We start from the raw sequence: 26,755 nt of genomic DNA on the forward strand, positions 1-26,755 counted from the left end.
AGTACCTGCCAAATTTGTTAAGCAGCTGGATTACCGCCTTTTGGGCTCTACAGTGTCAGAACCACTTCAAATCCAGTCACAGCCATGTTACCATGGAAGACAAAATGTCACTTCTGGGGTTTTGTTTTCTTTATTGGAGTGGGGACAGGATGTGAGGTTGACATGAAGTCGATGTTGGGATAAATGCATACAAGCTGAGGTATGCCCTTGCTTTACATTCGAGGGCAAACACGATGGAAAGAAATGCTCGCGCTCGACGGGAACAAGCAGGAGGATGGGTCAGGCCTAAGACGGCGGTCTTTGCTGCAGGTCTTCAGGTTTCCATTTTGGCTGGCCACCTGCTTGGGGTCGGAAGACCTCCAGGCCTGCAGGGGGCGCCTGGCGCAACGGAGCGCCCTGGTCCTGGGCGGGGAAGGGGCTGCGCAGTCATGATTACTGCCAAGGCCTCGGCGGACTCCGCTGTCCCGTCGGTGCCCGGTGCTGCGGTGGCTACCGGTGTCCCGGAGCGCGAGAAGCCAGCGTGGCCCTGGGTGAGCCCGGGCTCAAGCAGGAACAGGCGCGGGGTGGGCGGTACAGGCTTGTGGGGGCCGGCTTCATGCCCCAGCCATGCCCCCTGCTCCGTAGAAAGATGCCCCGATCCGGACGCTGGTGCAGCGCATCCACCAGTTGCAGGCTGAGCGCGCGCAGGCCTTCCGCCGGCTGGAGGAGTAAGTGCGGGCGCAGGGGCGGGCAGGGGTCGCAGAGTGCAGCCCCCGACCGGCTCCGGGGATGGGCGTGCGCGGGGGCGGAGCTGGATCCCCCTGCGTCTGCGTTGTCAGAGGTGGGGCGGGATTCGCTGGGGGACCAGATCTCTGCTTTCCTCCTCTGGAACTCAGGGCGCGGCCCCACTGTCTGGTGGACCACTGCGCGTGGCGTCTCTCCCTTCCCCAAGCGCAGGAGTGGGCCCATCTCCGGTTACCCTGCGGGAGTCAGAGAGCGTCCTCCACACTCTGGGGTCCAGGGACACTTGCTGGGGGCTTTCAGGTGGCCAGTGCGAGTGCAGGGCCTGGAGAGCCTGAGGGCGTAGCCTCAGGACCCCCACCTGCCGCAGAGGCCACCTCCAGTACCAGCGAAGCGGTCCGCCCTACGACTTCCCGCGCTACCGGAGCACGGTGCACGAGGTGACCCAGGCCTTCGCCGCCGCCTCGCGGGAGGTGCTGGCGGTGGAGGCCGAGCTGGCCGGGCCCAGAGGGCAGCCGCTGCTCGCGAGCCATGTGCGCAGCCTGCAACAGCTGGAGCAGACGCGCCTGGCCACGGTGAGGCCCCACCCCCAGGCCCGGTCTCCTGCACAGCGCCTGGTCTCTCACGGCCCACTGTGCGCCTCCGGCGCCCCAGACCCTACTTCTTTCTTTCCCACCTCAAAAACTCCACTAAGGTTTCACTTGGGATTCTCTGGCCCTGATCTCTCCAGTCCTTCTCCGGGTCATTCAAGTTTTGTTTAGTCCCAGGACGTGTCCACTTCATCTCAGCCCCTCCCGCAGCCCCCGCGTTTTGCGGGGAGGCCCAGTGCCCGCCCCCACTCCGCTCCTACCCCTTTGGCTGTCCCCACTGCTTCCGTTCTGGTTCTCAGCCCCCTGAAGTTTGGAGAGAGTGAATTTCCACCGCACACCCGGTCTTGAGTAACCCTGCCTCCCAGCCTAGGTTCTTGGGCCTGCCCCAATGCCCCGCCTACTCTGCCCTACAGCCAATCCTGGCCGAGACACACTGTGCCCAGACCAAACCCACGTGAGGCCACGCCCACATCGCCCTCCAAACTGGGATTTCCAGACCACGCTGCTTTAGGAGACTCCAATCCCAGTCTAGGTGTTCGGCCTACTTCCACCCTGCCTCATCCTGAGCAGACGAACGCCTACTCCACCCCTGCCCCCAATTCCTGGCTGAGCCTTCTCCGCTCTTCCCATGCCACGCCTTCCTGCGACCACACCCACGGGGCAGCACCCACACACTCTAGGGCCTGCCCACTGGGTCCTCCTCAGCAGCCCCTTTGAATCCCAGACTCCTCCCGTGCAAAGCATCTCCCCTTGAGACTCCGGGTCATAGCTCCCTTTCTGGGCGCTTCTGTGTCTCCCTTCCGAATCTGTGTGGGAGGGCCGGGGGAGGACCTCTGCCAGATTTGATGCCCTCCCTGTTGCCCATACCAGGTGGCTCTGCTGCAGCTGATGGGGGCACCAGAGCTGTCTGAGCAGGAGAATACTCTGGAGATGCGCCAGCTGAAGATGAAGTGAGCACTCCCTCCCAGTGGGCTGGTGGTGGTAGCTTTGTACATGTACCTTTAGGTACCCGTTCCTAGCTAGGGGTGTCCCCGAGCTGGCACAGTCATACTGGCTTGACCCTCTGGACCTGCACGCAGCCTTCAGGGTATGCACACCAGAGTCTGGGGGTACCAGACATACACACACATTGCCCCCAGGACCCGCACCCTGCAATTTCACACCAGACTCACTGTGCATTTCCGGGACACATTTGAGCCCCTCACACATGCCAGTCCCACTCCCATGGCTGGACTTAGAGCTTGGACATGGTTGCCTAGGCCCACCAGGCAGAGGCTGCACATTCCTGCCCCCAGCCCTGCTCCAGCGTGCACAAGTGCACTCCCACTTGCTATCTGCTCTGTGACACAACACAACCTTCGGATGGCACCCACCCAAGATGGCTTTTTCTCTCTGCCCACTCTCACCCACAGACCACCCCTCCTCCCCGGCATCCAAATGGTTCTCTTGGCCACTGGTGCTGCCTGGAACTTAGGCGGCAGGCAGGAGGGCCTGGGGCTTGCCACCGCCCCCTAGGAGCTGTGCAGTGGCGGCTAATTTGCTCCATCTGGGTTTTATTTATAGTTCCCATCCACTCTTGTAGGGTAATTAAAACCATGGAAGCGATCAGCGAGGTTCTTCAGGACCTTAGATTTGATGCCGAATCTGTCGAGTGATGGAGGCTCCCCAGGGACACGCCGAGGGATACAGAAAATGGGGTGAATGGCACCCAGCCCACCCCTGGACTGTCAGCTCGCTGGGGGTCACACGCCACCAGGTTGCTGACCGCCCTTGAGTTTGCTGTGACTCCCACAATAAAGGACCTTTCATTTCCAGCTGCTCCACTGTCTCTGTGTCCTGGGGTGCTGGGATGGGTGTCCCTGGGGAGGAGGCCCCACAAAGCCAGGGATGCCAGGTGAGAGGCCCCCCACCCCCCACTCCCAGTAGAAATGGCATTTTGAATCACACCCTCCAATGAGTTTAAAACCAGATCTTTCACATCCTGGAGAGTCTGAAATTCTGGGACCCAAAGATTCCAATGCCAGAGAGCCATTAGGATTCCTCATGCTTCCCCTGAACACCACAGCCCCGACCCTGGGCCAGTCCAGCCCCAGACAGCTTCACAATCAGGGCACCTAAACAGCTTGTTTATTTAAAAAGACTTTGGATGGGGTGGGGGGAGCAATGACCCCTCTTCACCCCCAGCCCTGGGAGGGGTCTGGGCAGCTTAGCCAACCCTCATACACACACCCACTGGAGTTGCACCCAAGAGTGGCCTCACATGGAGACCAAAGATGTTGTTACCCTCAGAATATCCACCCCAGCTCCTGCCGAGGGTGCTTGGGTGCCCTGAGGCGAGGGTACAGAGTTAGCCCCCAGTCTGGGTGCGGCCCCCGGGTCTCCATGCAGCAGGGAGGGTGGCCCCAGTCCCTAGAGCTTATCTGGCAGGACCTGCAGGCAGAGGGGAAGCCAAGCTAAGCAGGGAGTATAGGAGGGGCCAGTACCACAGAGCAATCTAGGAAGCCCCAGTTCAGGTCCTGGCCCCGTCACTTTCAGCTTGGGGACCTCGGGTAGGGTACTGCCCCCTCTCAGGGCCTCAGTTTCCCCCATTTGAGAAGTAGGAATAATTGTCCCAAGGGGTACCCTGTGGGTAAAGCTCTTGGCGCAGAGTGAGCATGCAGTAGGCACTCATAAGTGCTAACTGGGGCGAGTATGTTCATTCCTGAGGATTATATTCCACTTTGGACATTTTCAGGTGACAGATGCTTTTACTAGGCTGAAGGCCACAGGACCAGGCGATCACTGGGTGGTTAGGTAAACGCTGATAAATAGGAGAGGGAGGAAGGGATTCCATCTCAGCAACTCTAAGGCTGGGGTGGGGGGTGTGGCGGGCACGGCCTGTGGCCACTAGGAGGGGCCCTTGTCTCCCTCCCTGCCCACCCACCCAGTGGGGGTGGGCTCCCCTTACCTCTCGTCGTGCCCCGTCTGCCCGAGGGCAGGATCCCCTCGTCCTGTGCTTGGAAGGAAGGAGGCAGTGTCTGGGGGCTGCGGACCTCCCCCGCCCCCAATCCGATTCCCTCCCTGCTCCCACCACTCCATCCCTCGCCCGCCGGTCCCTCCTTCCTACCTGGTTGCGGGTCTTGTGTGTCTTCTGCATCCAGGCTCGCCACTGGTCGTAGAGGCGGAAGCTCAGGTTCGAGCAGTAGGCGTGCTTCTTGAGCCAGCCCAGGAACTGCTTGAGCTCGCGCCGCACCGGCCCCGAGCTCGGCTCGCCGCCCCTCGGCTCGCACGCCCCGCCGCCCGGGCCCGGGCGCTCTGATGGGGGAAGCGGTAGCGTCACAGCGCGCCCGCCAGAGGGCGCGCGAGGGCAGGAGAGGGAGGTTCTGCGGCTCCGCGGACGGTGTTTCCCTTGGGCACCTCCCTCCCGGGTGTCTCCGCGGGATCGGGTCCCCTCCACCGCCCAGCACAGCAGCCCAGCTGAGCCCAGGAGGAGGTGGGAGGCAGGGGAAGGAGGGGGCACTTCCCCCCTGTCTCCTGCAGGAACCTGATTCCCGTGGTCTGAACCAGGTGTGAGTGAAAGGGAGGGGAAGAAGGAGAGGAGCCAGGGCTAGAGGGATGAGACCCCGACACAGAGCAAAGGACTGAGAAAAGGCGCCACTAGTGAGGAAGAGCTTGAGAGAGAGAGAGGGAGAGAGAGAGAGATGAAAAGATGGATACAAGGTGAGACAGGGAGCTGTGGGGAGGGCCAAAGCAACAGGGGACAGCCAAGGAGATGTAGAGGGACAGAAAAGGGAGAGGTCGAGAGAGGGCTGCAGCAGGTAGAGACAGAGACCATGTGTGTGTAGGGACACAGAAACCCCAAAAGGCAAAAATACAGAGAGATACAGGGAAAGAGAATGACAGAGGGATGAAGGGAGACAGAGGAGGGGGGTGTGAGCCGTGAGGCAGTCCCCAGGACAGGCCTGAGAGCGCGAGCCAGTGGGGTGGGGAGTGGGCTGGGAGGTCCAGGTGGGAGGCCGGCCTGTCTGTCCAGCTGCCGGCCGCAGCCAGCCCCTAGCAGGCCGGCAGATAAGGACATCGACCTCACGTCATAAATAACGCCGGGAACCCGCTGACAGGCCCTGGCACGGCCACGGCCCCCACCGCCCCTGCTGGCCTCCCCCGGCCTCCCCAGCCTCTCCAGCGGACGCAGCCGCCTACTGGCTCGCGTGCAAGAATCGCAGGTGCTGGGCACGAGCAGGGGCCAAGGCGCAGGCCCCTCCCGGCCGCGCTAAATCCCGCCCACCCCCAGAACCTGGAGGGGCCCAGGATGGGGGCTGGGGAACTGGCTGGGAGCCTGGCTCTGCCCCTCCCTGGCTTTGGGATCCCCTCTGGGCCTCAGTTTCCCCATCAACCCACGAGCATGGGCCTGGACTTCCAGGAAACTGAATCCAGATCCCTGTGTGGCCCTGGGGGCTTGGCTGAACATCCTAGGGGCTCGATGTCCTCACCTGAGAAAAGGGATTCCCTTGGGGTGAAATCATGGGGGAGCAAGAGCTGGGAGGCTCAGTAACTACTACCTGCAAACACTTAGAAGGTGCCCACCGTGAGTGAACTTTCTTGGGTTGTCTCATCTACCCCTAACAATAGCCTGATGCGGGTATGATTATTATACCCACTTTCCCGATGGAAAAGCTGAGGTCAGATATTTCAATTAATGTATTTCATAACATTTCACAAAGGAGAGAATGGAGGATCATGGGCTTAGAGAAATCCCAGAAGGGAAGGGGTTCAATCAGACCCAGGCTCCTGGCTGTCCCCACTCCCCTACTTGGATCGAAGGGGAACCCAAGGGGCACCTGGGTGGCTCAGTGGGTTAAGCCTCTGCCTTCGGCTCAGGTCATGATCCCAGGGTCCTGGGATTGAGCCCCGCATTGGGCTCTCTGCTCAGCAGGGAGCCTGCTTCCTCCTCTCTCTCTGCCTGCCTCTCTGCCTACTTGTGATCTGTCTGTCAAATAAATAAAAATTTTTTTTAAAAAGAAAAAGAAAAAAAAAAAAGAAGGGGAACCCAAGACTCATTAGAGGGAGAGTTGGCAGCTGATCAGCCACAGAGGCAGAGGTCTCAAACTCACTTGCCTTTAGGGGCTAGGGAGGGGATACAGGTGGGTAAAATGGGCCAGGTGGGAAACTGGAAAATGAGACCCCTGAATGAGGAGGGCTGATAGGGGCCGTGGACACACTCCAGCTGTGTCCTGTTACATTTTCTTGCTTAAAGATTCTATTTTTAGGGATGCCTGGGTATCTCAGTGGGTTAAGAGTCTGCCTTTAGCTGAAGTCATGATCCCGGGGCCCTAGGAGAGAGGCCGGCATCGGGCTCCCTGCCCAGGGGGGAGTCTGTTCCTGCCTCTCCCTCTGGCCTCCCCTCCCAATTCGTGATCTCTCTGTCCCTCACTCTCTCTCTCAAATAAATAAAATCTTAAAAAAAAAAAAAAAGTTACATTTTTAAGCACTCTCTACACCGAACGTGGGGCTCGAACTCACAACCCTGAGATGAAGAGTCGCATGCTCTTCCGACTGAGCCAGCCAGGTGCACCGACACTTTCTAGATAATTCAATTTTCTAGGAAACCGAGGATATTTGTGTGAAAACTTCCTGATTTTGAATGTCTGCAAGTCGGTCAGACTTTTTTTTCCTTTTTCCAAATAACAGGTCAAAGAAAATGGACCTAAAGGCCACCAGTTTGAGACCCCTGCTCCCTCAGAGGAAACAAAGAAACAGAGGCTTTGGCTGCTTTGGGACGGGTCTCCCGACCACCCGGAGCTATGGGGGTGCTCACCACTACGAGGGGTGGAGGCGGCCGTGGGGTGGCTCCACTCACTCCAGATCCCTGCCTTCTTGGAGCCGTAGATCCCGAAGGGATTGCAACGCACCTGCACGAAGTAGACTGTGCCTGGCTTCAGGCCGGCCAGGCGGCACGAGGTCTGGTTGCTGACATCGTCCACCACCTGGTGGCCATGGCAGGGTCAGAGGCCAGAGGTGGGGGTGGGGGGTAGGGGAAGCGCGGGGTGGGGTGGGGACCAGGGGAGAGGGGGGTCGATTGTCAGGCACCTTCCAATCCACGCTGTCCTCTACTCGGTAGCGGATTTGGTACTTGGCTTGGAAGAGGAAGTCCTTGAGGGCTGGTGGGGAAACCCAGCGCACACTCAGCTGGTCCTCCAGGCCCCCGACACGGCTCACGTGCACATCGGGTGGGGGATCAGTGGTCACTGTGAGATGGGGCAGGGCAAGGCTTAATCAGCCAGCCGTCCTTGGACATGGCCATCCCCCACCTGGGTTCAGATCTCAGAGCACATGGCTTGTCGGGGGCACCTGCCTCCGTCCTGCCCTCTCTCCCCTCCCTGCTTCCAGACGGGTGGATTACATTAGATAATATTTGGGAAACACTCAGCACCTAGAAGCATTCAATTAATGTTAGCTGTTATCACCATTATTATCTATGACAAGAGAAATATAATCCTGTCTTCGGGGAACTACAGAAAAGCGGACACTGCCTGGCTGAAGACATTGTTCTTATTATGCCCAGGAGCCCAGGGGTCAGCAGGCTGCCAGACCCCTGGGAAGCTCCTCCTGACCCCCCACGGCCCACCTGCACTTCCAGATCCTTCCTACTTTGCAGAGGTTTTCAATATGACAGCCTTGCTGGTGCAGAGGAGAAACTGAGGCTCAGAACCTGCTCACTGCAGCTTCAGGGCTTGAGGAAGCAAAGCAGGAAGCAGACTGAGGTGGGGGGCGACTACCAGCCTTCTGGGGATCCTTCTGGGAGCTCTGTGGGCAGCACGGAGGTCTGGCCTCTCCCCCTGAGGCCTTAGTAAGGGTCTGAAAGGGTTAAGGCACAGGCCTGCTTGGGGCTGAGAAACACCCTAATTAGATTAGGCCCAATTCTGCTCGCAGATCATCTGTTTCCTGCCTCCCGCCTGCGCACCCCCCTCCCCAGCTCCAGGCTGAGGCTTCCTGGGGCGCCTCTGACCTGGGCGCCCCCTCCTAGCTCCCCCCGGGGCCCCCTCCTGCACACCTGGGCTGCCGAGGGGGAGAGAGCCAGGCCAGGTGTTCTCCACAGAGTGGGGGTATCCTGGCTGCTTCAGGGGACTGGGGACCTATGGGTGGATGCCTTGTTCCTCTCGGCCCCAACCAGCAGGGTCGGGGCTGGAGCTGCAGCCTAGAGCTGAGCTAGGAGAGGGGGTGCAGGATCCCTTGTGGGCCTAGTAGTTGGGGTCGGGGGCTCACCCACATCCAGGATGTCCAGCGTGAGCACATCGGAGCGGGCCGAGCCCAGCCGGTTGGTGGCCTCTACCCAGATCTCATAGGGGGTAAAGAGAGCCAGGTCCTTGGGGATATGACAGGAATGAGGTCCCACCGTGTGGTACTCCTCACACGTGTTGTCCTGCCCGTACCACCTGCAGGGCAGGAGGGGGTGTGAGGACACTCGGAGGTCCCCTCAGGCCCTCCAGACCTCCCCAGGGCAGCCCCAGAGTGCAGACAGGACACCAAGTTTGGAGAGCGTGGGCTTTAGCCAAGTCTAGAACACGTGTCACCCAAGGGCCTCCACCAACCTCAGCTTGTACTTGAGGGAGTAGTTGGTGTGGAGGAAGGTTTCCCCGTGGGCCCCCGGCGTCCAGCGGCATGTCAGGTCCTTCATGTTCTTGGACCAGCAACTGATGTTGAAGGGTTTCTCTGGGGGCACTGGGGAAGGGTGGGGGGGTGCAGGGGGCTGAGGGTCTGGACCAGCCCTCTATAGGTGGAGAAGTCGCTAGCCACCAGCTGGGCCCCCACCTTGGAGTGGAAGGAGGGTGAACAGAGCGGATGTTGGCATGACAGCCTGCCTGGGATCCCTTGGGGACAGGGGTGGGCGTTCTAGGCCCTCTCCCCACCCCAGCAGTCCCTACCTCTCCCCATCTGCGCCACCATGCCCACTGTTGGTTGTGGGCCACAAGGCCCATGGTCCATGCCCCTCTCCAGAGGGAGATGCCACCCACAAGAGTTACCCCTAGTTATCATGGGGGCCCACTTACAGCCAACATAGAGGCAGGAACCTGCCAGGATGCTGCCGTCACGAGCATGACACACGAGGTTGTCACCAGACTGCTGCCTGGATCCGTTGAGGTTGGCCAGGGCGAGGGCCAGGGTGGAGGTGTTGAGCACACGGGAGAGCTCGGGGGCTAGGCGGCGTCCGTTGAGGGTCCAGTAGAGGCCCTCGGCAGTGGCGCCTGGCGGGTCCCCATGCACTGAGCATGTGGCCTGCAGGGAGGAGCCGATGAGGAGCGTGGGGTCCTGGGGGCTGATGACAGCCATGTCTGGGGTCAGAGAGGAGGGCCTGTCAGGCCTGAGATGGAGTCACTCTGAGCCCCCCCCCCCACCCCTGCCACCACGGTACTAGGACCTCCAGGACCCATGGCACTTCTGCGCAGGAGCCTTTTCCTGTTGTCTCCCTCCCATTTTACAGATAAGGAGACTGAGGTTCAATTAGGGCACATGACCAGCCCAAGGTTGGTGGCAGAAGCAAGATTCAGCCCCAGAGCTGTGTGATCCCACAACTCAGGTCTTTCCAAGCTGCTTCTTCACAGATTTGCTCAAGGCTCTGGGAGTGGACACAGAACTCAGGCATAAATGTCCATCCAGATTCAAGGCAATCTGGCTTGGCACATAGTTCTGGCAACTATCACATTCTGCTTTTTTCTTTTCTTTTCTTTTGATTTCATTTTATTTTTGGCAATTAGAAAGAAAAGACTGGTATCCCTAGAACCTCACACATAGTCTTTGGGGGGAAAGATGCTTCGAAGAAGGAGTACTGTGACTCATACTAGAACCCTGCTTATTTTATGGATGAAAAAACTGAGGCTCTGAGAAATCATCTCTTGCCCAAAGTCACTCAGGAAAGGGCACACAATTTAAACCCTGATTTGGTGGTCTCCAGAATTCTGCTCTGTGCTGTTGCTGGAACTGAAGAAGGCTGGGGCAAACTCTAGGCCCCCAGTCCCCATCCAAAGGGACTTGGCATTGTTGTTCTTTCCTTCAACTCATTTTTCATAATCTGCAAAATGGGAACAAAAAAACCTCATGATCCCTAGAGCCTTTGTGAAGTTGAGATGGAAAGTGACTTCCTAAACAGGATTGTGTATGGACTGGGTGCTGGGCACGAGGCTCTCAGGGATGCCAAGGCTTCTCCTTCTGGAGGTTAGAACCTAAGAGGAGTCTGTTTTTATCCAAGGAGAAGTCAAGGTCCAGATAAGGGCAAGGGCTTTCACAGATACCTGTGCAAGATCCTGATACCCCTCTCTGAGCCTCAATCTCCCCATCTGGGAATTCGGCATCACGGTATCGACCACATGTTTGAGAGGAGTGAAAATGTCTTAAGGACAACCCTGTGGGACCATTAAGCCAGGCTGACCTGGGTTCAAGTGCCCCCAACTCACTGGAGACAGTTTGGCCCATTCATTTTATTTCTTTGAGCCTCTGGGAAGGGGCCTCTCCCTCCACCAAGAGCAACTGTGAGGACTCATTCACTCACTCTTTCATTCATTCATTCATTCATGCATCCATGCATGGAGCACCTACAGTTTGCCAGAAGCTGAGGGCACAATGGTGACCAAGATACTCAAATTTCCTGCCCTTGTAGGCCTTGAATCCAAGGGATCAACAGGAGAAAGAACAAATAAATATCTAAGAATAAATAAGGAAGAAAGTGAAGTACATGTTAGTGGTGGCAGCTCAATGGCCCAGGAGGCCTATATGGGGAGGCATTAGAGCTGAGACCTGAATAAAGTGAAAGAAATCACCAAGAAAATGTCTAGGAGAGAGTGACCAGGGGGGTGGGAGCAGCAAGTGCAAAGGTCCTGGGGCAGGAGTGGTGGGGAGTGAAGTCTAGGAGGTCAGTAGTGCCAGACAGGGCGGGGAGGGGTTATTCCAGAGTTCTGCACAGGGGATAATTTACATTTTAAAAGGATCCCCAGGCTGCCGTAAAAAGGGACTGGAGTGGGGGGAGGGGGGCAGCAGCGACAGCAGGAGGTAGCCCAACTTCTCCGAGATGGCAGCCAAGGACAGGGTCATCCTGGCCCCTTGGGAGGCACTCTGAGTGCTAGCGCCTGCCCTGTGCTGGCCCTCACAGCCCCAGATGGGCGAGATGGGGTCGACGCTGTTCTCCGGCCGGCCCTCACAATTTTCCGGGGCAAACTTGGCTTGAGGGCCATTTCTCGCTGGAGCCTGGGATCACAGTTGCGTTTGGGGCTTGGCCCAGGGCTCGCCGGAGGTCTCAGCGTCCGTGCGAAGGAGCCGACTGAGCGGGCCAGAGCCGAGGAGGCGGGGGCGGCCGGGGGGCGGGGGCCAGGGGGCCGCCCCGGAGGTCCCAGGCAGCCAGCCGCCCGCTAATTCGGAATTCCTTCGGCATGAACTCGGGCGTGCCAGCGTCTCTGCCCCGGCCCACCCACCGCTTCCTGCCTGGGCCCCCCCAGCAGGGTGGGAGGCACGGCCGGGCCTGCCTGGACCCCAGGCCCACTCTCAACCCTTTGGGGGTAGGTCACGCCCCTCCTGCCCCCCACCCACCAGCAGGGTCTAGCCAGGAAGGGGCTCTTTGGGGGGTCTTGGCTGGGGGGCACTGCCCCTCTGCCACACCCGCCTGGCCTGGGCTGGCGAGGATTGCCAGCCAGCAGCTGCAGCTGCCCTCCTGGGGCTGGGCGGGGAGGACAGGGCGAGAGGGCAAGGCCAGGCGGGCCTGGACAGGCCAGTCCCCCCCCCCCAACCCCAGGTTCCACCAGAAAAGGTCAGAAGGAGGACTTCTCCTGGGACCTTAGTGCCAATCCCAGCTGGAGCACCTGAGCCACTGGATTCCCCTCTCCTGTTCTCAGTTTCCTCCTCCATAAAATGGGAGGAAAATAAGTTCTACCTGTTGGGGAGATTAATGAGATGAGATAGCGATGTCCAGGACCCAGCACATTGCAAGTCCTAGGAACTATTAAGGTCACAGCCCCCCCCCAGCTCTGGGGTCCCAGCTGGCTCCCAACTCCCTTCAGGCCTCCCCAAACAATGGGCCAAGGCACCCAGGCGAAGCAGCTGGGAATAGCCCATAAGGTTTTGGGGGCCCTTGCCTGGTTTGGGGGGCCTCCTAGAAGGTTCCCCAAAGCAGATCCCTGAGCTAAGCTTTTGGACAGCCCCCACCCACCCACCCACCCCCTTGCTCCCTGCCTCCCTGCCTTTCACACAGAGCTGGGGCCTTTAAAAGTTTTTTCCTTCTCCCTTCACAATCTGGAGCCACTGCCGTTATTAAAAAGGAACACCATGTGTTTTAAAAGGGAAAAGTGTGAGATTCTCTGCAAGCAAGCAGGAGGGTGGCCTCCATCCCGGGGTCCCGACAGGGGTCCCATCTCCTGTCCCGCTGGTACCTGCAGATACTTTACGACCCACCCGCCTGCTGGTCAGGTGCTAAGACACACCGTAAGTAGAAACATATTGCTGAGGTGTGAGAATCTTTTATTTAATTTCTTCCCCCTTAAAGGAAAAAACACACACACAACAGTCCCCCCCAACCTCCACCACCTTTGCCTGCCGCTCCAGGAGCTGGGAAACAAAGCCGGCCACGGAGAGTAGCCTTTACAGGCGCTGCTCACTGCCTAATGGAGCTGCCAGGAACCCCAGGATGGCCTGGGGCATCCCCTCACCTGCCCAGGCGCCTGGGGTGTGCTGGGCTTTCAGCAAGTGCCCCCAGGAGGTGCCCGGACCCTGTCCTTTCTGGAGACGCACCACAGGAAGCTTGCAAACAGCTCTGTGCAGGGTGGGATGGCCTGGGGAGCAGTGTGTGCTGGCCCGAGTGGACCTAAGTGCCTGGATCGGGTGCGTGGAGTGATTGTGAACGTCTAGGGCAAGCTGTGCCTGTGTGTATACCCCTGTGTTGCCTCCCCCCGCGGAATGTATGTGACCACGAATGTGTGTGTGTCAGGGATGGAATGTGTGTGTGCGCGCCCCGATGGTGTGCGAATGTGCATCTGGGATGCAGTGTGCGCTCATCTGAGGGCGAGGGTGACGGGCCACAAGCCAGTGTGTCTTTGTGTGTCTCTGGGTGTGTCCCAGAGAGGGTCTGGATGTAGAAACGGTGTCCTAGAGGGGGTGTACTTTAGCTGGGGGGACAGAGAGTGCCGCGGGCCAGGAGCTCCTGACAGGCCAGTGTTCTCGGCCTGCGAGGCTGTGGGTTCCCGGTCCCCCTCCCTCCCACTAAGGCTGGGCCCGCGGTGCCCGGACTCGCTGGCTCCTGCTCCCTCTCACGCTCACCCACTCGCTCACAAAGATTTCTCTCGCTGGAGGCTCTCAGCCACGCGCAGCCCGGCCAGGAAGGGTCCCGAGCCCGCCGGTGGCTGGGACTCCGCGGACCCCCGCGCGCGGGGTCCCGCCAGGGGAGGGCGGCGGCGCCGGCCCGCGGAGAGGCGCGTCCCCGGGGACCCCGGGCCGCGCGCCAGGCGGCCAGAGCGGCCCCCCTCCCGCCGCCCCGCCTTCCTCGCGGGGCTCATCCCTCCACTGGTGGGGGGGCCCGCCCAGGGCCAGCACCCAACGCGCCTACCGCGTGCGCCCCTGCCCGGGAGCGGTGCCCCTCGGTCTCTACGGCTCGGAGTCCGCGGGAGCTGTTGCGTGCACCCGCCGCGTCGCAGAGTTCAGAAAGTCCCAGGCCGCGGCCCCCCGACCCCCCGGGTCAGGGCCGGGTATCCCCGGCCGGGCGGCCCAGGTAAGAAGGCCTAGGGCGCGGAAGCCGGACCCTCGGGACGGGGGACTGCGGCGTCGTGCGCCCCGCAGGTGAGGGCGCCCCGAGGGCCGCGCCGGGGGCGCCTTCCTTTGTTCCCGGGCCGTCCAGGTGGCGCCCGCGCCCCCTCCCCCCGCAGCTGCCCCCGGGGCGCACGCTCTCGGCCCAGGCGGGAAGAAGGGAACAGGACTCCGGGTACTCACGGGCTCCTGATCCGGCTCTCGGAGCCCCGAGGACGCAGAGTAGCAGTAAGGGCAGCAGCGGCGGCGGCCGCCGCGCGGATTGGGCGGGGGCCCGGGCGGCCGGCGGGCATGGGGCCGGCGCTGCCGGGGGCGCGCGGCAGGAGGCAGCGGGCGGCGGCTGCGGCGGCGCGGGGTGCGGGGCTGGAGGCCGGCGCGGGAGGGCGCGGGCTGGGCAGCCCGCACGTCGCTGGGCGCGGGCGCGGAGGCCGGAGCAAGTCTGAGCAGCCGAATTGACAAGGCGCTAATGCGCCGCTGGCCCCGCCCGGCCCCGCCCCCGGCCCGGCCCGGCCCCGGGGGGGCGGCGGGCCCCGCACCGGCCTCCCCGCCGCCCGCCCGCCCGCCCGCCCGCGGGCACCGCGCGCCCCACCCGTCCGGCCTCCGCCCCGCCGCGCACCGCGCGCGCCCTGTCCCGCGGCCCGGAAGCCCCCACTCAGCCCCTGCCAGCCTGAGAACTCTCTTTCCAACCCAGCCAGCTCCAGGCTCCCCACCCCCAATCTGAGACCTGGCGCCCCCAATCCCGTTTCCATACCCCTACCCACTTCCCTGCACCCCTGCTTTCAGCCCTGTGCCCCTTAAGTGTCTCCTGCGGCCCCCGGCCTTGGCCCGCTCCCTCCCCCCATCCTGTCTCTGCCCCCACCCCAGCTTTTGGCCCCGCCCCCCCGAGTGGTCCCTGAGCCCCGCCTGCTCCCATTTCCAATCCCCCTTCTTTCCCAGGGGCCTGAGAGTCGCACACCCCCAGCCCCACACCCTGGACGCGCGGGTCCCACCGCTCTCTCGGCCCAGCGCCCCCCGCCTCCCATTTCATCCCGCCTTTCTTCGGTGATCTGCGCGCAGCCTCGGTCCCAGGCTTTGCTGGAGGGAAGACTGAGAAAAAGCTGGAAGGCAACGGAGTCCCGGGCCCTCGCCCGGGCTCAGCAGTCCCATTCACGCAGGACAGGGCTGAGGTTCCTCGGAGGGCTCCCGGGAACCTTAGGAGAGAGCTCCCGCGTGGTTAGACGGGGAGAAATGGGTCTCGGTGGGAGCGGGGACCGGGGTTTGCCCAGGTCCCGCCAGTGGGACGGGAAGGATTCTCAGGAGAGCCGTAAGGAACCCCCCCGACTCAGTGACACCCCTCCCCACGGAAACATCAGTTCAGCGGCCCGCGGGTGGGGTGCGCCACGCAGTGAGTAATCGCTCGGGCGGCCGCCGCCCGCCGGCTCCAGGTAACGCCGGCTGCCGGGAGCGACGCATAGTCTGTCTTCCCTTTTTTTTTTTTTTTTTTTTTTTTTCCTGCGCCGGGATCCTTCTCCGTGTTATTATTCTTGGCCACTGCTTGGGTTTCGGGACCCCTCCTGGCCCGAGCGCCTCACCCCCCACCGCCTTCCTCTCGGTCAGCACCCGATACGGCGCCCAAGATAGAAGGGCTCCCGGCCTTCAGGGTACCGGGCGCTTGAGACGAGATTTCCAGGGACGCCTCCAGCCCGGAGGTCTGAGTCTCAGCCCTGCCCCCAGCGGTGTGCCCAGAGAGAGGAAGGGCTCTAACTCCCCCTTACAGAGGGGTTCCCTTAGAGGCCTAGACCCTCTCTCCATATCCCTAACCAGCCAATGGGGTAAAAGTGTCTGAGGGTGACTCAGGAGCCCGCACCTTGTTTGGTCAAGGCTACCCTCCACCCCTCTTACTTGGATCCCCAGCTAGACCCCAGACTGTCAGAAAAAAAGAGGATTGGAGGACAGGAGGCTCTGCACACACTGGGGGCTCTGCATACCCACAATCTGGATTCTTAATGGGTTTTACGAGGGGGAGACTAAAGCCCTGGAGTGATACACTGCTCTTCACGGATGCAACCAGGACTCTCAGCCTCAGTTTTCTGCTCTGTACAATGGGCAGCTCCCAGCCAACCTAAGGTCTTCTGTGAGAAGATGCAATGCTACAGAAGGTGTCACATTCTAAGCCCTTGGCACAGCTCCCAGCACTGGGGGGGCATGTTCTCTTGGAGCAGGGGTGGTCCCCAGGCCTCGGTTTGTCACCTCTGAAAAACGGGGCCATAGCTCCATCTGCCAGGTGATGCAGAGGGTTAAGAGGCGGTGGCAGTTCTTAACTAGAATTGCGTTTCCAGGATACGCACACCCCCTCCCCCACAACCACTGCCCTGCGAAGTTTGACTCCCTCCCCGAGGACTTCAGGCTTCTTCTGGAGGGAAATCTTGATGTTTTCCCCCCCAATCTCTGCTCCTCCCCCAGTCACCCCCAGGTTTTGGGGAAAAAGCTCCCCCATCCACCCAGGTGCTCAGGCCAGAGACCTGGAGGCGTGCGTGACAACTCTCTCCTTCGCTCATCCCCCACGTCCAATCCATCAGCAAATCCTGTTGGCTCTGATTCCAAAACACATCCCCATTCTGAGATTCTGACCCCTTCTCTCCACCCTGTCCAGGTCCAGGCCCCACCATCTCCCTCTGGGATGGTGCCCGGCCTCCTCCTGGGCGTCCCCGGTGACCCTCCTGCCTTGTCTGCACGACAGGAAGAGGAAGCTTTTAAAAGAAGCAAAGCAGGTCTTCTCTGCCCCGCCACCCTATCCGCCCCTCCTCTCCTTTCCTCTCCTCCATTCTCCTTTTCCCTTTCCTCTCCCTCACTTCGCTCCAGCCACTGCAGCGCTGTTTCCCCAAACACACCAGGCTTGTTGCTATCACAGGGGCTTTGCAGATTTGCTGTTCCCTCTGCAGGATGCGCTTCCCCCAAATCTCCTCCCCGCCCTGCTTAGGACCTTCTCTTCCTTCAGGTCATGGGTCAAGTGACACCTCAGAGGGGCCCCCCACCCTTTCCAGGCACCCTTCATCCCCTTCTCCTTTTAAAATTGTCTTCGCAACACAGTTCTTTGAACATTGTCTTTGAACATTGTCATTCTCTTGAGACTTTTTTTCTTTAGAATGTGACTGCCCTGAGACCCATTAGGACCTCATGCTGGGCCCAGTGAGGGGCTCAACGAATAGTTGCAAAAATGGAAGGATGGAGAATTCTCAGTTCTTCCAAGTGGCAAGAAAACCCAGTCCTAGTGAATTGTGCTGCCTGGGGTCCCGGTAAGGCCCACGCCCCCTGACTTGCTCTGTGACCCAAGCTGGTAGCCATCCCTCTCTGGTCCTTACTCACAGAACGGTAAGGATCGTTTGCCCAGCTCTGCCCTGGAGCAGGTCCTCTCTCCCCTGGGTAACCTTCACTTCATACCTTTGACTTTAAGGAAAGAGATTTGACCCCCAGGTGCTTGCTTCCCTATCCACGGTGCTCCCAGAGGTTTAACCCCTTCCTTCCCAGTCCCACTGCCTTTTGCGCTGGAAGGGGAGCCAGCATTGACGGAACTTCTGGCAAATATTGACCCAAGTCCTTGAAGGTGGCTGGGAATGTACAGATCGAGAGAGGGCCCCACCTAGGATGGGGAAGGGCTCCTCCTTAGTCTGCACACTCTGCATCTAAGGATTAAGTTGAGGGCGAGCCTCTGGCCCTAGCTCCCTGTGTAACTGAAGGGCATTGAAGGGACCCTGGGGAGAAGGCAGTGGTGACAGCACCTTCAGTGGCCCATAGGAACCCAGAGCCCGTGGGAGGGGGTAGAGCACAGCACCGCCTCTCCCATGCTGAGACCTCCATGCTCAGGGCTCCTCAGTTTGGGATTAGCTGCCCGTGCTCCAGGCCTGTGTTCCCAGGAAGCGGGGCCAGTCAGGGTCCAGACCTGGACATGGGTTTGGGACAGCAGAACTTAGGTTCGGGACCTGGGTGCAGGAGAAGGTGGGGCTTCGTTATTTCTACCCTGGAGCTTTAGCCTGGATAACTGGGATGCCTAGGTTCAAAGCTTTGTGCACTGAACTTGAAAAATTCAGACCCCATAGGCAGTGGAGCTGGGGCCTCAGGAATGCCGCCTAGGTCTAGGTCAGGGCCCCTGCGCACCCGCCACGGAGGCCTGGGTTCCCTGCCCCTCGGCTTCCTGGAGAACCTCAGATGTCTGGGTTCTAGGAGGTGCCAGGTGCGGTGTGTGTGAAGGGGGTAGACAGCTGTGCCCCTTTCCCTCCACCACACCCCCCCCCCCCCGCCCCACTGTCAGCAAGCGCCGGCGCCACCGAGCCGTGCCTCCTCCTCAGCCTGTACCCGGCTTGAGGGTGGGGGTCAGCGGGGTCGTGGTGAGGGCGGCAAGGGACAAAGGGCGCTTGTCCGATGCCCGCCCTGACCTCGGCCGCCGCTTCCCGGACGCCCGGCCAGCCGCTGATTCACGCCCAGGCCGGCCGCAGCGCCCCGCGCCTGCCGCCCCCGGCCGGGCCGCCCCGGGGGGTAGGAAGTGGGGGGGGCGAGGGGCGGCGCCGAGTCAACTTTCCCTCTTAAGCCCCGAAGGAATGTCGGCGGATTTCCTGAAACCCGACCCCGGCCGCCCGCCGGCCCTCCCGCCCCTCACCTGGACCTGCTCCCTCGGGAACGGCAGGAGGGGCGCGGGGGCTCACCTGGGGGGCCAGGGTCAAGTCCTCCTTCCGCTCCCGCCCCCAGCGGCCTTGTAGAGCGGAAAGGGGGGTGGGTGGGCGGCAACCAAGCCCTCTCGCTCTCCTCTGGCAACCTAGGCCAGCGCTCCAACCTCTCCAGCCTCAGTTTCCCCTTCCGCAAGAGGATGCGGGGAGTCTTTCCTTCCTGTTGCGATTTAAGTGACGCCTCTTATGTCGAATGCCCCAACCTCCGCCCGCCTCTCTTTGCTTCTCTCTCTTGTATCCGGGCTCATCCCTTTTCCCACCCTGAGCCTCAGTTTCCTCATCTGTAAATTAGACAACGCTACCGGTACTTCCTTTTAGGTTGTTGCAAGAAAATACCTGGGAAGGGCTTTGTTTGGAATGAACGAAGTATAGTAATTGTGAAGACGCTTAAGCGCGCAGGGCTCTGAACTGACATGTGTGGGCTTGAATCCTAGCTCTGCTGAGGGGTCCTGGAGCCTAAGTTTCCCACCTGTGAAATGGGAGACAGCATTGGTCTTAACCAATAGCTATTTCCCAAGGCACAGGCCCTGACTCGCGGGAGGTTAGACGCCGGGTTCCCTCGCTTTCGCGAAAACCGCGGGCTGGAGGCCCTTGCCGCAGGGTCGCCGCGGCGCAGCCCAGGAGGGGCGGGGCGGAGGAGGGGCCGCGCCGGGATCCAGATGTTCAGGGTCCGCCAGGCACAGCCGCGCCTAATTAAGCCACGTGGGGGCCTGCCGAGGCCGCAGAGATGAAAGCGCCGCGGCCGGCCAGGGGAGGGGGTGCGCCAGCCCCCCCTCCCCGGGGTCCCTTCCTCCTCGGCCGGAACCTGCGGCGCCCTCTGACCCGCCGACCCCGAGTGGCTGCCGCCCCGTCTGTGGGGGCGGAGCGTAGATGCAAGAAGCCACGTGGGCGGCAGCGCAACCTCGGCAGGCACCTGCGCGGGGCTTGCCAGCGGGGGGGGGGGTCATCTTTGCAGGGGTCCAAGGCTTAGGGAGGCGCCCCCCCCCACCTTGCCTGGCAGAGAGGAAGCTAGGGAAACCTCTCAAACTGAGATTCATGGGGCTCCAATCCATCACCTCGGAGTGTGGCTGTTATGGAAGCCAGAAGTGTCCCTGTCCCAAGTTTTCCCACAAGAATTAGGACTTTAAGCAGCACTCTCACCCAGCTCCTACTTACACCTCTGTGTCCCCTCCCACTCAGCCCCGGGCCGAGAGGCCCCCAGTTGGAGGGTAGACAGCGCTAGATCCCCCAGGCCAGTGGATCAGGGCTGGCCCAGAAGGGGGCAAGGCTGGGGGGACCTTGAAGGGCCTGGGAGGGCTTCCTACAGGAGGCAAACCAATTACAAAGTTGCCACCCCTTTCACTTGGGTGGCAAGGGACACGATGCCACAGACCTTCCAGAGGCCTTCGCTGCCCCAGCGCTGCGACCCTCACTCATGTCGCTCCATCTCCAGTGTCTAGCTCCAGCATCACCGCCCTCTTACCTCCTCTTCCAACACTCTCTTTCCTGCCTCGGGGCACTCTCTGTTCCTTGTGCCTGGATGCCCTCCCCGCGAAGCCAGCTCAAATTTTGCCACCTCGGGGAGGCCCTCCCTGAATCCCCTGGCCAAGAGACACCCCATCCCATCACCCTATATTTTTCCTTTTGGCCCCATAGAGCTGGCGGAGATCCTCTAGCCCGTGGATACGAGGGAGGTGTCATGGCACCCTGGAGATGGGACAGGCGGCGGGGATCACCGTCCACCTGCCCCGCCCCGCCCGCACCCCGACGGTGCAGCAGCGCGGCTCCCCCGCCGGTTCTCCGCATCCCCCGCCCGCCCTTCCCAGGCTGCCTCGCTCGGGTGACGTCAGCTACCCGGTCCCCGCCGCCGCCGCTGCATCCTCGGTGCCTGCCAGGAGCCGGCGTCCCCCGAGCCCCTCGCTCCGGGCACGGCCATGGCTTTGGTCTCACTGATGCCGCCGCTGCTGCTGCTGCTGTTGCTGCAGCCTCCACCTGCCATCCCCGCGCCGCCCGCCCGCGACCCCTTCGCCCCGCAGCTCGGGGATACGCAGAGCTGCCAGCTGCGGTGCCGCGACCGCTATCCTGGTCCGCAGCTCTCGCAGGTGAAGCGCTTGCGGCGCCAGCCAAAGGAACGGCGATCTCTCCGGTGGGGGAGGGGCTGGGGATGCGGTTCCCTCCGTTGCGAGCGCGAGATAGGGGTTCCTCGAGCGGGAAGGAGTCGGAAATGGGGGTTCAACAATGGAGGTGGGTCCATCTGGTGAGGGAGGGACTGGGGTCCTTTATATCGAGGCGAGCGCTGGGGTCGGGGGTCCCTCCGAAGGAGATGGGGGTTGTTCCTCCCGCGGGGGAAGGACTGGCGGGGGGTCCCTCTGTCCCTCTGATGGGGGAGGGTTTGGAGATGCAAATCCCTCCGATGAATGCGGAGTTGTGGGGGGGGGGGGTCTTTCCAAGGGAGGAAAGGAGAGGGGATCGAGCCTTCTTAGGCCACTTTGCCGGCTCTGGTTGTGCACTGCTGCGCAAAGACCCTCGGGGCGCCCATCCCCCACCTCCCTCAGGTCTGATAGTCCTCTCCTCCTCCTCCTTCCCCTCCTCCTCTTTCTCTTTTCCTCCTCCTCTTCCTCCTCCTTCCACATCCTCTTCCCTACCCTCCCCAAGAGCTAGCTACCAGCCCCCATTCACATCCTCACCCACCAGCTGGATCTCCATTTTCCCAGGCCAGAAAAGATGACAAACCTCCTCCTCTTACCTCCTCCCTCCTTCCTGAGGCCTGAGAATTCCCCTCAATCTCTGTCTTCCTCCCGTGAAGCCTGGGCGTGGGGTGTGGTGGGGAGGGAGAAGCGTTTCTCTCCAACTCATCCATTTTACAACCATTGCCCAAATCCAGTGTCCTCCATGGTCCATTCCCCTCTCCTTTCCTCAAAGCTAAGAAGCCCTACTTATATTAGCCTTCCCCTCCCCACCTCAATCACTCTGGATCTGGGCAGTGGTGGTGGGTGAGGGGGAAGGGAGGAGGAGGGAGAGGACAACAAATCTTCTATCTCCTGCTCTGAGCCTGTGCTTCCAGTGCAAACCTCCCACTACCCCTCCCCCTGGCCTGAACCCCATGTCCCCTCTCCCAGGCAGAGCTGGAGGAGGAGGACCCTTCTGAGTCCCCCAATGAGTATGACAGGGCTGTCCTGATCAGTGCTTGTGAGCGCGGCTGCCGCCTCTTCTCCATCTGCCGATTTGTGGCAAGGAGCTCCAAGCCTAACGCCACCCAGACTGAGTGTGAAGCAGGTAAGGGCCCTGGGGGGGGGGGGGCGGGGGGGCAGAGTGTGTGGGGTGCAGTGGCCAGGGTGGGGCGAGGTGGCCTGGGAAGGGTCACTCTCTAGTCACCCCTCCTGCCCCGTCCCCACCTCCTCCCACCCCCAGCGTGTGTGGAGGCCTATGTGAAGGAGACAGAGCAGCAGGCCTGCAGCGAGGGCTGCTGGAGTCAGAACCCGGAGCCGGAGCCTGAGCCTGAGCCTGAACCAGAACAGAAGGTGGGCAGCCTCCCACTTGTGGCCCTGGGAACATCCCCCGTCCTTTCTCTCCTCCCTAAATCTGCACTCATGACCTGAGTCTCCCAGGCTCTGTCGTCCATTCTGGGCTTACTAGGGATTCTCAATGGAGTCTTGTCTTGCCTCAAGCCTCAGTAATCATCTCTGTGATATGGGAAGGACCCTCCCCTCCCACCACTGTACAAGGAGTAAATGGCAGAAAACAGCTCGTGCTTATCAGTCATTGGTCCTGGTCCAGGCCCAAAAACAGCCTATCTCAAATTCCTCATGCCACCTAGAGGCACCTGGGACAGTGTCACTCTCATTTCATGCCCACAAAGCAACTGCCCAAGGTCACATAGTTAGGGCTGGGCAAGACCTAGGATTTAGAGCCGTTACCACTAAGGCTGTGACCACTCCTCACCTCACTCATCTTCAGTGTTATCAGAGCTAACTTTGTTGAGCCCCTACTGTATGCCAGGTGCTGGTCTAAGCACCTTCCTTTTGGTGAACAGGTGGCCACTGTCATGGGGGGGGGACCCCTCAGAACTGAGTTTCAGGGAGGAACTACTCCCCCACCCCAGGGAGAGATGACAACTGCTCACCCATCACGTCCATGAGTGAGTCTAGGAAACACTGTGTTAGGGGAAACTAAGGCACAGGAAACCACTTAACACAGCCAGAGACCCCTGAACTAAGATTGCCCAGAAAGCTGCTCGCCTTCACCCATTTTCCTCCACCCACTCCAGGCCTTCATTGTTCACAAAAGCACGCTGTACTATATTATTCCTTCCTGTTCTGAATTCTCTCCTGATGCTGTCAAAATAAGCGTGAGGATGTGAAATTTTTAATAACAGCAGCTACCATGTATTACACATTGGTGCTGTGCCATCGTTTAACTGAACTCTCATAACAACCCCACGATGGGAGAGAATCATCCCCATTTTAGGGCTCAGAGAGGGCAATCCCCTTCTCCAAGGGCAACAGCAAGCTAAAGACTGCATTCATGGCATCAAGCCCCATTGCCCCAAACCACTTAGCAAATTCTGGTCCCAGCGAACTCTCTCAGCTCACTCCTCTCCCTTGGTGACATGTCTGTGCCTTGGGCCTTCTGTTGGCAGAGAAAGGTCCTGGAAGCTCCAAGTGGGGCCCTTTCGCTCTTGGACTTGTTTTCTACCCTCTGCAATGACCTTGTCAACTCGGCCCAAGGCTTTGTGTCCTCCACCTGGACGTACTACCTGCAGACCGACAATGGGAAGGTGGTGGTGTTCCAGGTGAGGGGTCTGGCCGGGGCAGTGCCAGCGCGGTAGGTGGGTGATCGGGTTAAGAAGGTGGGATGCATTGGCTGTTGGCTCATGGGATGCAAAGTCCTCGGGTGATCAATGTTCGGACCCAACTAGATTCAGGGGTTCACTGTCTCACTCCCCTCCTGAGTCTGCTTCCCTTTGTGGTGGTTGCATTCCCAGGAAAGCTCTTCTCTCCTGAAGGTAGATGCCAGAGGGCTAGGGTATAACATCTCTGAAGTTTTAACTCAATGGAGACTTACTCTGATTGGCCCTGGCTGGGTCTGTGACCATCTCTCACCCAATCCCCATGATTCTATTGGCCTAGATAGCGTTCCTACTTCAGGAGCTAAAGGATTGGGTCCACATTGAGATGCCCGCAGCAGCAGGGAACCACAGCCCCACAGAAGTGTTCCCTCTGCATCGTGGAACTATGTGTCAGCTGGGCATGGGACAATGTAACCTACAGGGGACACAGAGATGTGCTCCCAGGGCCAAGGTGGTGCCTTTCTAAATGGCTCTTCTGTGCTGTCTTGTTCCTGACCCAGACCCAGCCTGTCGTAGAGAGCCTGGGGCACGAGGGGGCCCGTCTACAGCGTGTAGAGGTGACCTGGCGGGGATCCCACCCTGAGGCCTTGGAGGTGCACGTGGGTAAGGTCCGAGGCTAGACCAATGTTCCTTCCACAGGTAGCTCCACTGCCATAAGGAATCCTTGTGGCAAATGAACCCTGGGATTTCATCTCTCAACTCTTAGGGTTCCTTGGTCCAACTTCCAGGGTTCCATGATCCATCTCCCATGATTCTGTGGTCTGTTTCCCAGGATTCCACAGTCCATCCCCAGGGTTCTGTGATTCTTCTCCTGGGGATTCACCATCCTTCTCCCAGGCTTCCCAGGTCCACCTCCAAGGGTTCCATGGTCTGTCTCCCAGGGCTTTGTGATTCATCTTCTTAGGTTCCGTGGTCCAACTCCTAGGGCTCCCCAGTTCCATGGTCAATTTCCTAGGATGCCACGGTCCACTTCCCAGGGTTCTGATCTCTTCCAGGACTCCTTGCCACATTGCCTTAGGTCCTGGTCTCCTTTCTCCTTTCCTGGCTGCCATGGTCTCTTGGGGAAGGCCTGGGGGCCACTAAGAGATGACCTGTCTCTCAGACCCCGTAGGCCCCTTGGACAAGGTAAGGAAGGCCAAGATCCGAGTCAAGACCAGCAGTAAGGCCAAGGTGGAATCCGATGAGCTGCAGGACAACGACTTCCTCAGTTGCATGTCCCGGTGGGTGGCAGGGCCCTGGGCGGGGGGATGGGAGTGTAGCTGGAGGGGAGGGTCTCCCAAAGCCCACTGGAACCGCTGAGCCTGCCTTCTGGGCTGGTCAGGCGCTCGGGGCTCCCTCGCTGGATCCTGGCCTGCTGCCTCTTCCTTTCCGTGCTGGTGATGCTGTGGCTGAGCTGTTCCACCCTGGTGACCGCACCTGGCCAGCACCTCAAGTTCCAGGTGGGTGGGACCTGGTGAAGGGGTGGGAGAAGGGCTGCTCCTTGGCCCTGAATTGGGCTGCCTGCTCTCCCCAGGCGACAAGATCCCTGACTCCTTGTGTGACACTGGGCAACTTGCTCTACTTCCTTATCAAGTTGGGGGTGGGTAATGCCAATCTTTAGCTGGGGTGCCTGAGATCGGGGTGGGAAGGAGCCTTGGCAGGGTGGGAGCTCAGTAGCCCTCCCTTCCTCCCTCTTCCTCTCCCTGCAGCCCCTGACCCTGGAGCAGCACAAGGGCTTCATGGTAGAGCCAGACTGGCCCCTGTATCCTCCCCCGTCGCATGCCTTTGGGGACAGCCCCCCACCCTACAAGCTGAAGCTGGACCTGACCAAGCTGTAGGTCTCGATTGGCCTGTGCATCACCCAGTGCAGGGGCTCCTTGGGCCTCGTTCGTCCTGTGCCCAGGAGTCCAGGTCAGGGTAGGACCATCCTTGGGCTCCTCCATTCCCCCATCCTTCTTCTTTCTCCAGTCCCACTCCTTGCCCCTCTGAGTCCTGGGATCGCCATGCCCCCAAAGGGTGGAGGGGGGCGGGATCTGGCCTTGGTCCTTCCTTGCTCCCCCCTTCCCCAGAGCTTTCTACTTTTGCCTTCTATCTTGTAGCTTCTTGAGTATTCAAACCCCAGTTCTGTGCTGCCTCCCTCCTTCCTCCTTTCTCCCTTGGAGGATGGGGACTGAGGGCACAGGGGAACCACCCTGTGCTAGGGCACCCTCCTTTCACCCACCTCACCTCCAGAGATCCATTCCTAAGAGAAGAGGCCCCTGCGAGAGTTGGTGGTGGGCATGTCCAAGCTGGGAGGGCTGCTGAGGCTGAGTTTGCAGCATGGGGGTCGGGAGGAATAAACCATGTATATAAAAGATATTTTGGACTGAGCCTACTTCTGTTTATCTTTCCATCTGCCCTTGGGAGAATAGCCTGAGCATGGTCATGGCCCCAGTCCACTTGGCCCTTTCTGAGTTGGGGACTGCCCTGGGAACTCCCCATGGCTTCAGGAAGGACAGTGCCTCTGCTGCTGCCCAGCCTGCCCCACACTTCCGACTAGGGGTGTCCCCGGAAAAGTGGCCTTTGTTACCTGCTTGGGCCGGATGGGTTGGCACCCCTTCATGCCTCCCTTTTGGGGTCCCTCCTCTGAAATGCACAGGTCGAATCTTGAGGAGGATGTTTGGTTAATGTTGCCGTCATCTGGCTTCCATTCCCCTTTCTTTCAGGCGTGGGGCAGAGCTCCGTCAGGGGCAGCTTCGGGGCATTGACAGTGGGTCCTAGCCCCTTCCCTATCCAAGGAATCCAGACTTGATCTTGCCCTGTACTTCGCATTTGAGAACAACCTTGCAGGGCAGGAGCAGCCTACCCTGATGAGGCCATGGCCTTGGCTTTCTATCCTTCCTGTCCATTCTGCAGACTCCTGGAGATCCTCCCAGAAAAATCCCCTTTTAGCTTCAGTCAACTGGAGTGGTGTCTATTGTTAGCAATCAGAGATTCCTGGGGAGAGTTTTGGATGAGGGGTGGGGTGGTCAGTGGGGTGAAGGTTTTCACAGGCCAGTGGAGGCCTATGGGTGACAGGTGGGTGGGGGTGGGATGTTAGAGGGAATCAGGTAGGACTGATTATCAGCCATCCACCCTTCACCTTGCCTTGTGTCCCCGGAGATCCACTTAGGCTCTGTGCCTTCTGCTAGAGTCAGCGGGGG

The 26,755-nt window shown here is 60.2% G+C and overlaps 3 protein-coding genes across 3 annotated transcripts; 2 read left to right on the forward strand and 1 right to left on the reverse strand.

Annotated features, from left to right (window-relative positions):
• Window positions 1-172: 172 nt before the first annotated feature.
• Window positions 173-3,124, forward strand: LOC111144001 (required for excision 1-B domain containing). Its single transcript, XM_022498056.1, has 5 exons — window positions 173-530; window positions 625-707; window positions 1,091-1,295; window positions 2,181-2,260; window positions 2,893-3,124. The coding sequence occupies exons 1-5, from the start codon at window positions 234-236 to the stop codon at window positions 2,963-2,965; spliced, it is 738 nt and encodes a 245-aa protein (XP_022353764.1). The 5' UTR covers window positions 173-233; the 3' UTR covers window positions 2,966-3,124.
• A 334-nt stretch (window positions 3,125-3,458) lies between these two features.
• On the reverse strand, window positions 3,459-14,359 carry LOC111144000 (cytokine receptor like factor 1). The gene is given in 10 exon segments (XM_022498055.1): window positions 3,459-3,740; window positions 4,258-4,300; window positions 4,417-4,604; window positions 7,105-7,273; window positions 7,377-7,534; window positions 8,553-8,722; window positions 8,879-9,008; window positions 9,338-9,619; window positions 14,250-14,335; window positions 14,337-14,359. Coding segments are annotated over 10 exon segments (1,263 nt in total). The 3' UTR covers window positions 3,459-3,726.
• A 6,286-nt stretch (window positions 14,360-20,645) lies between these two features.
• Window positions 20,646-25,805, forward strand: LOC111144189 (transmembrane protein 59 like). The gene is made up of 8 exons (XM_022498383.1): window positions 20,646-20,847; window positions 21,865-22,021; window positions 22,157-22,266; window positions 23,385-23,537; window positions 24,095-24,197; window positions 24,697-24,814; window positions 24,916-25,033; window positions 25,283-25,805. Exons 1-8 carry the CDS (start codon window positions 20,680-20,682, stop codon window positions 25,409-25,411), a joined length of 1,056 nt encoding a protein of 351 aa, XP_022354091.1. The 5' UTR covers window positions 20,646-20,679; the 3' UTR covers window positions 25,412-25,805.
• Window positions 25,806-26,755: the final 950 nt, after the last annotated feature.

This window comes from Enhydra lutris, unplaced genomic scaffold, assembly GCF_002288905.1.
Source record: "Enhydra lutris kenyoni isolate GAN:26980312 unplaced genomic scaffold, ASM228890v2 scaffoldscaffold10, whole genome shotgun sequence".
NCBI lineage: Eukaryota > Metazoa > Chordata > Mammalia > Carnivora > Mustelidae > Enhydra > Enhydra lutris.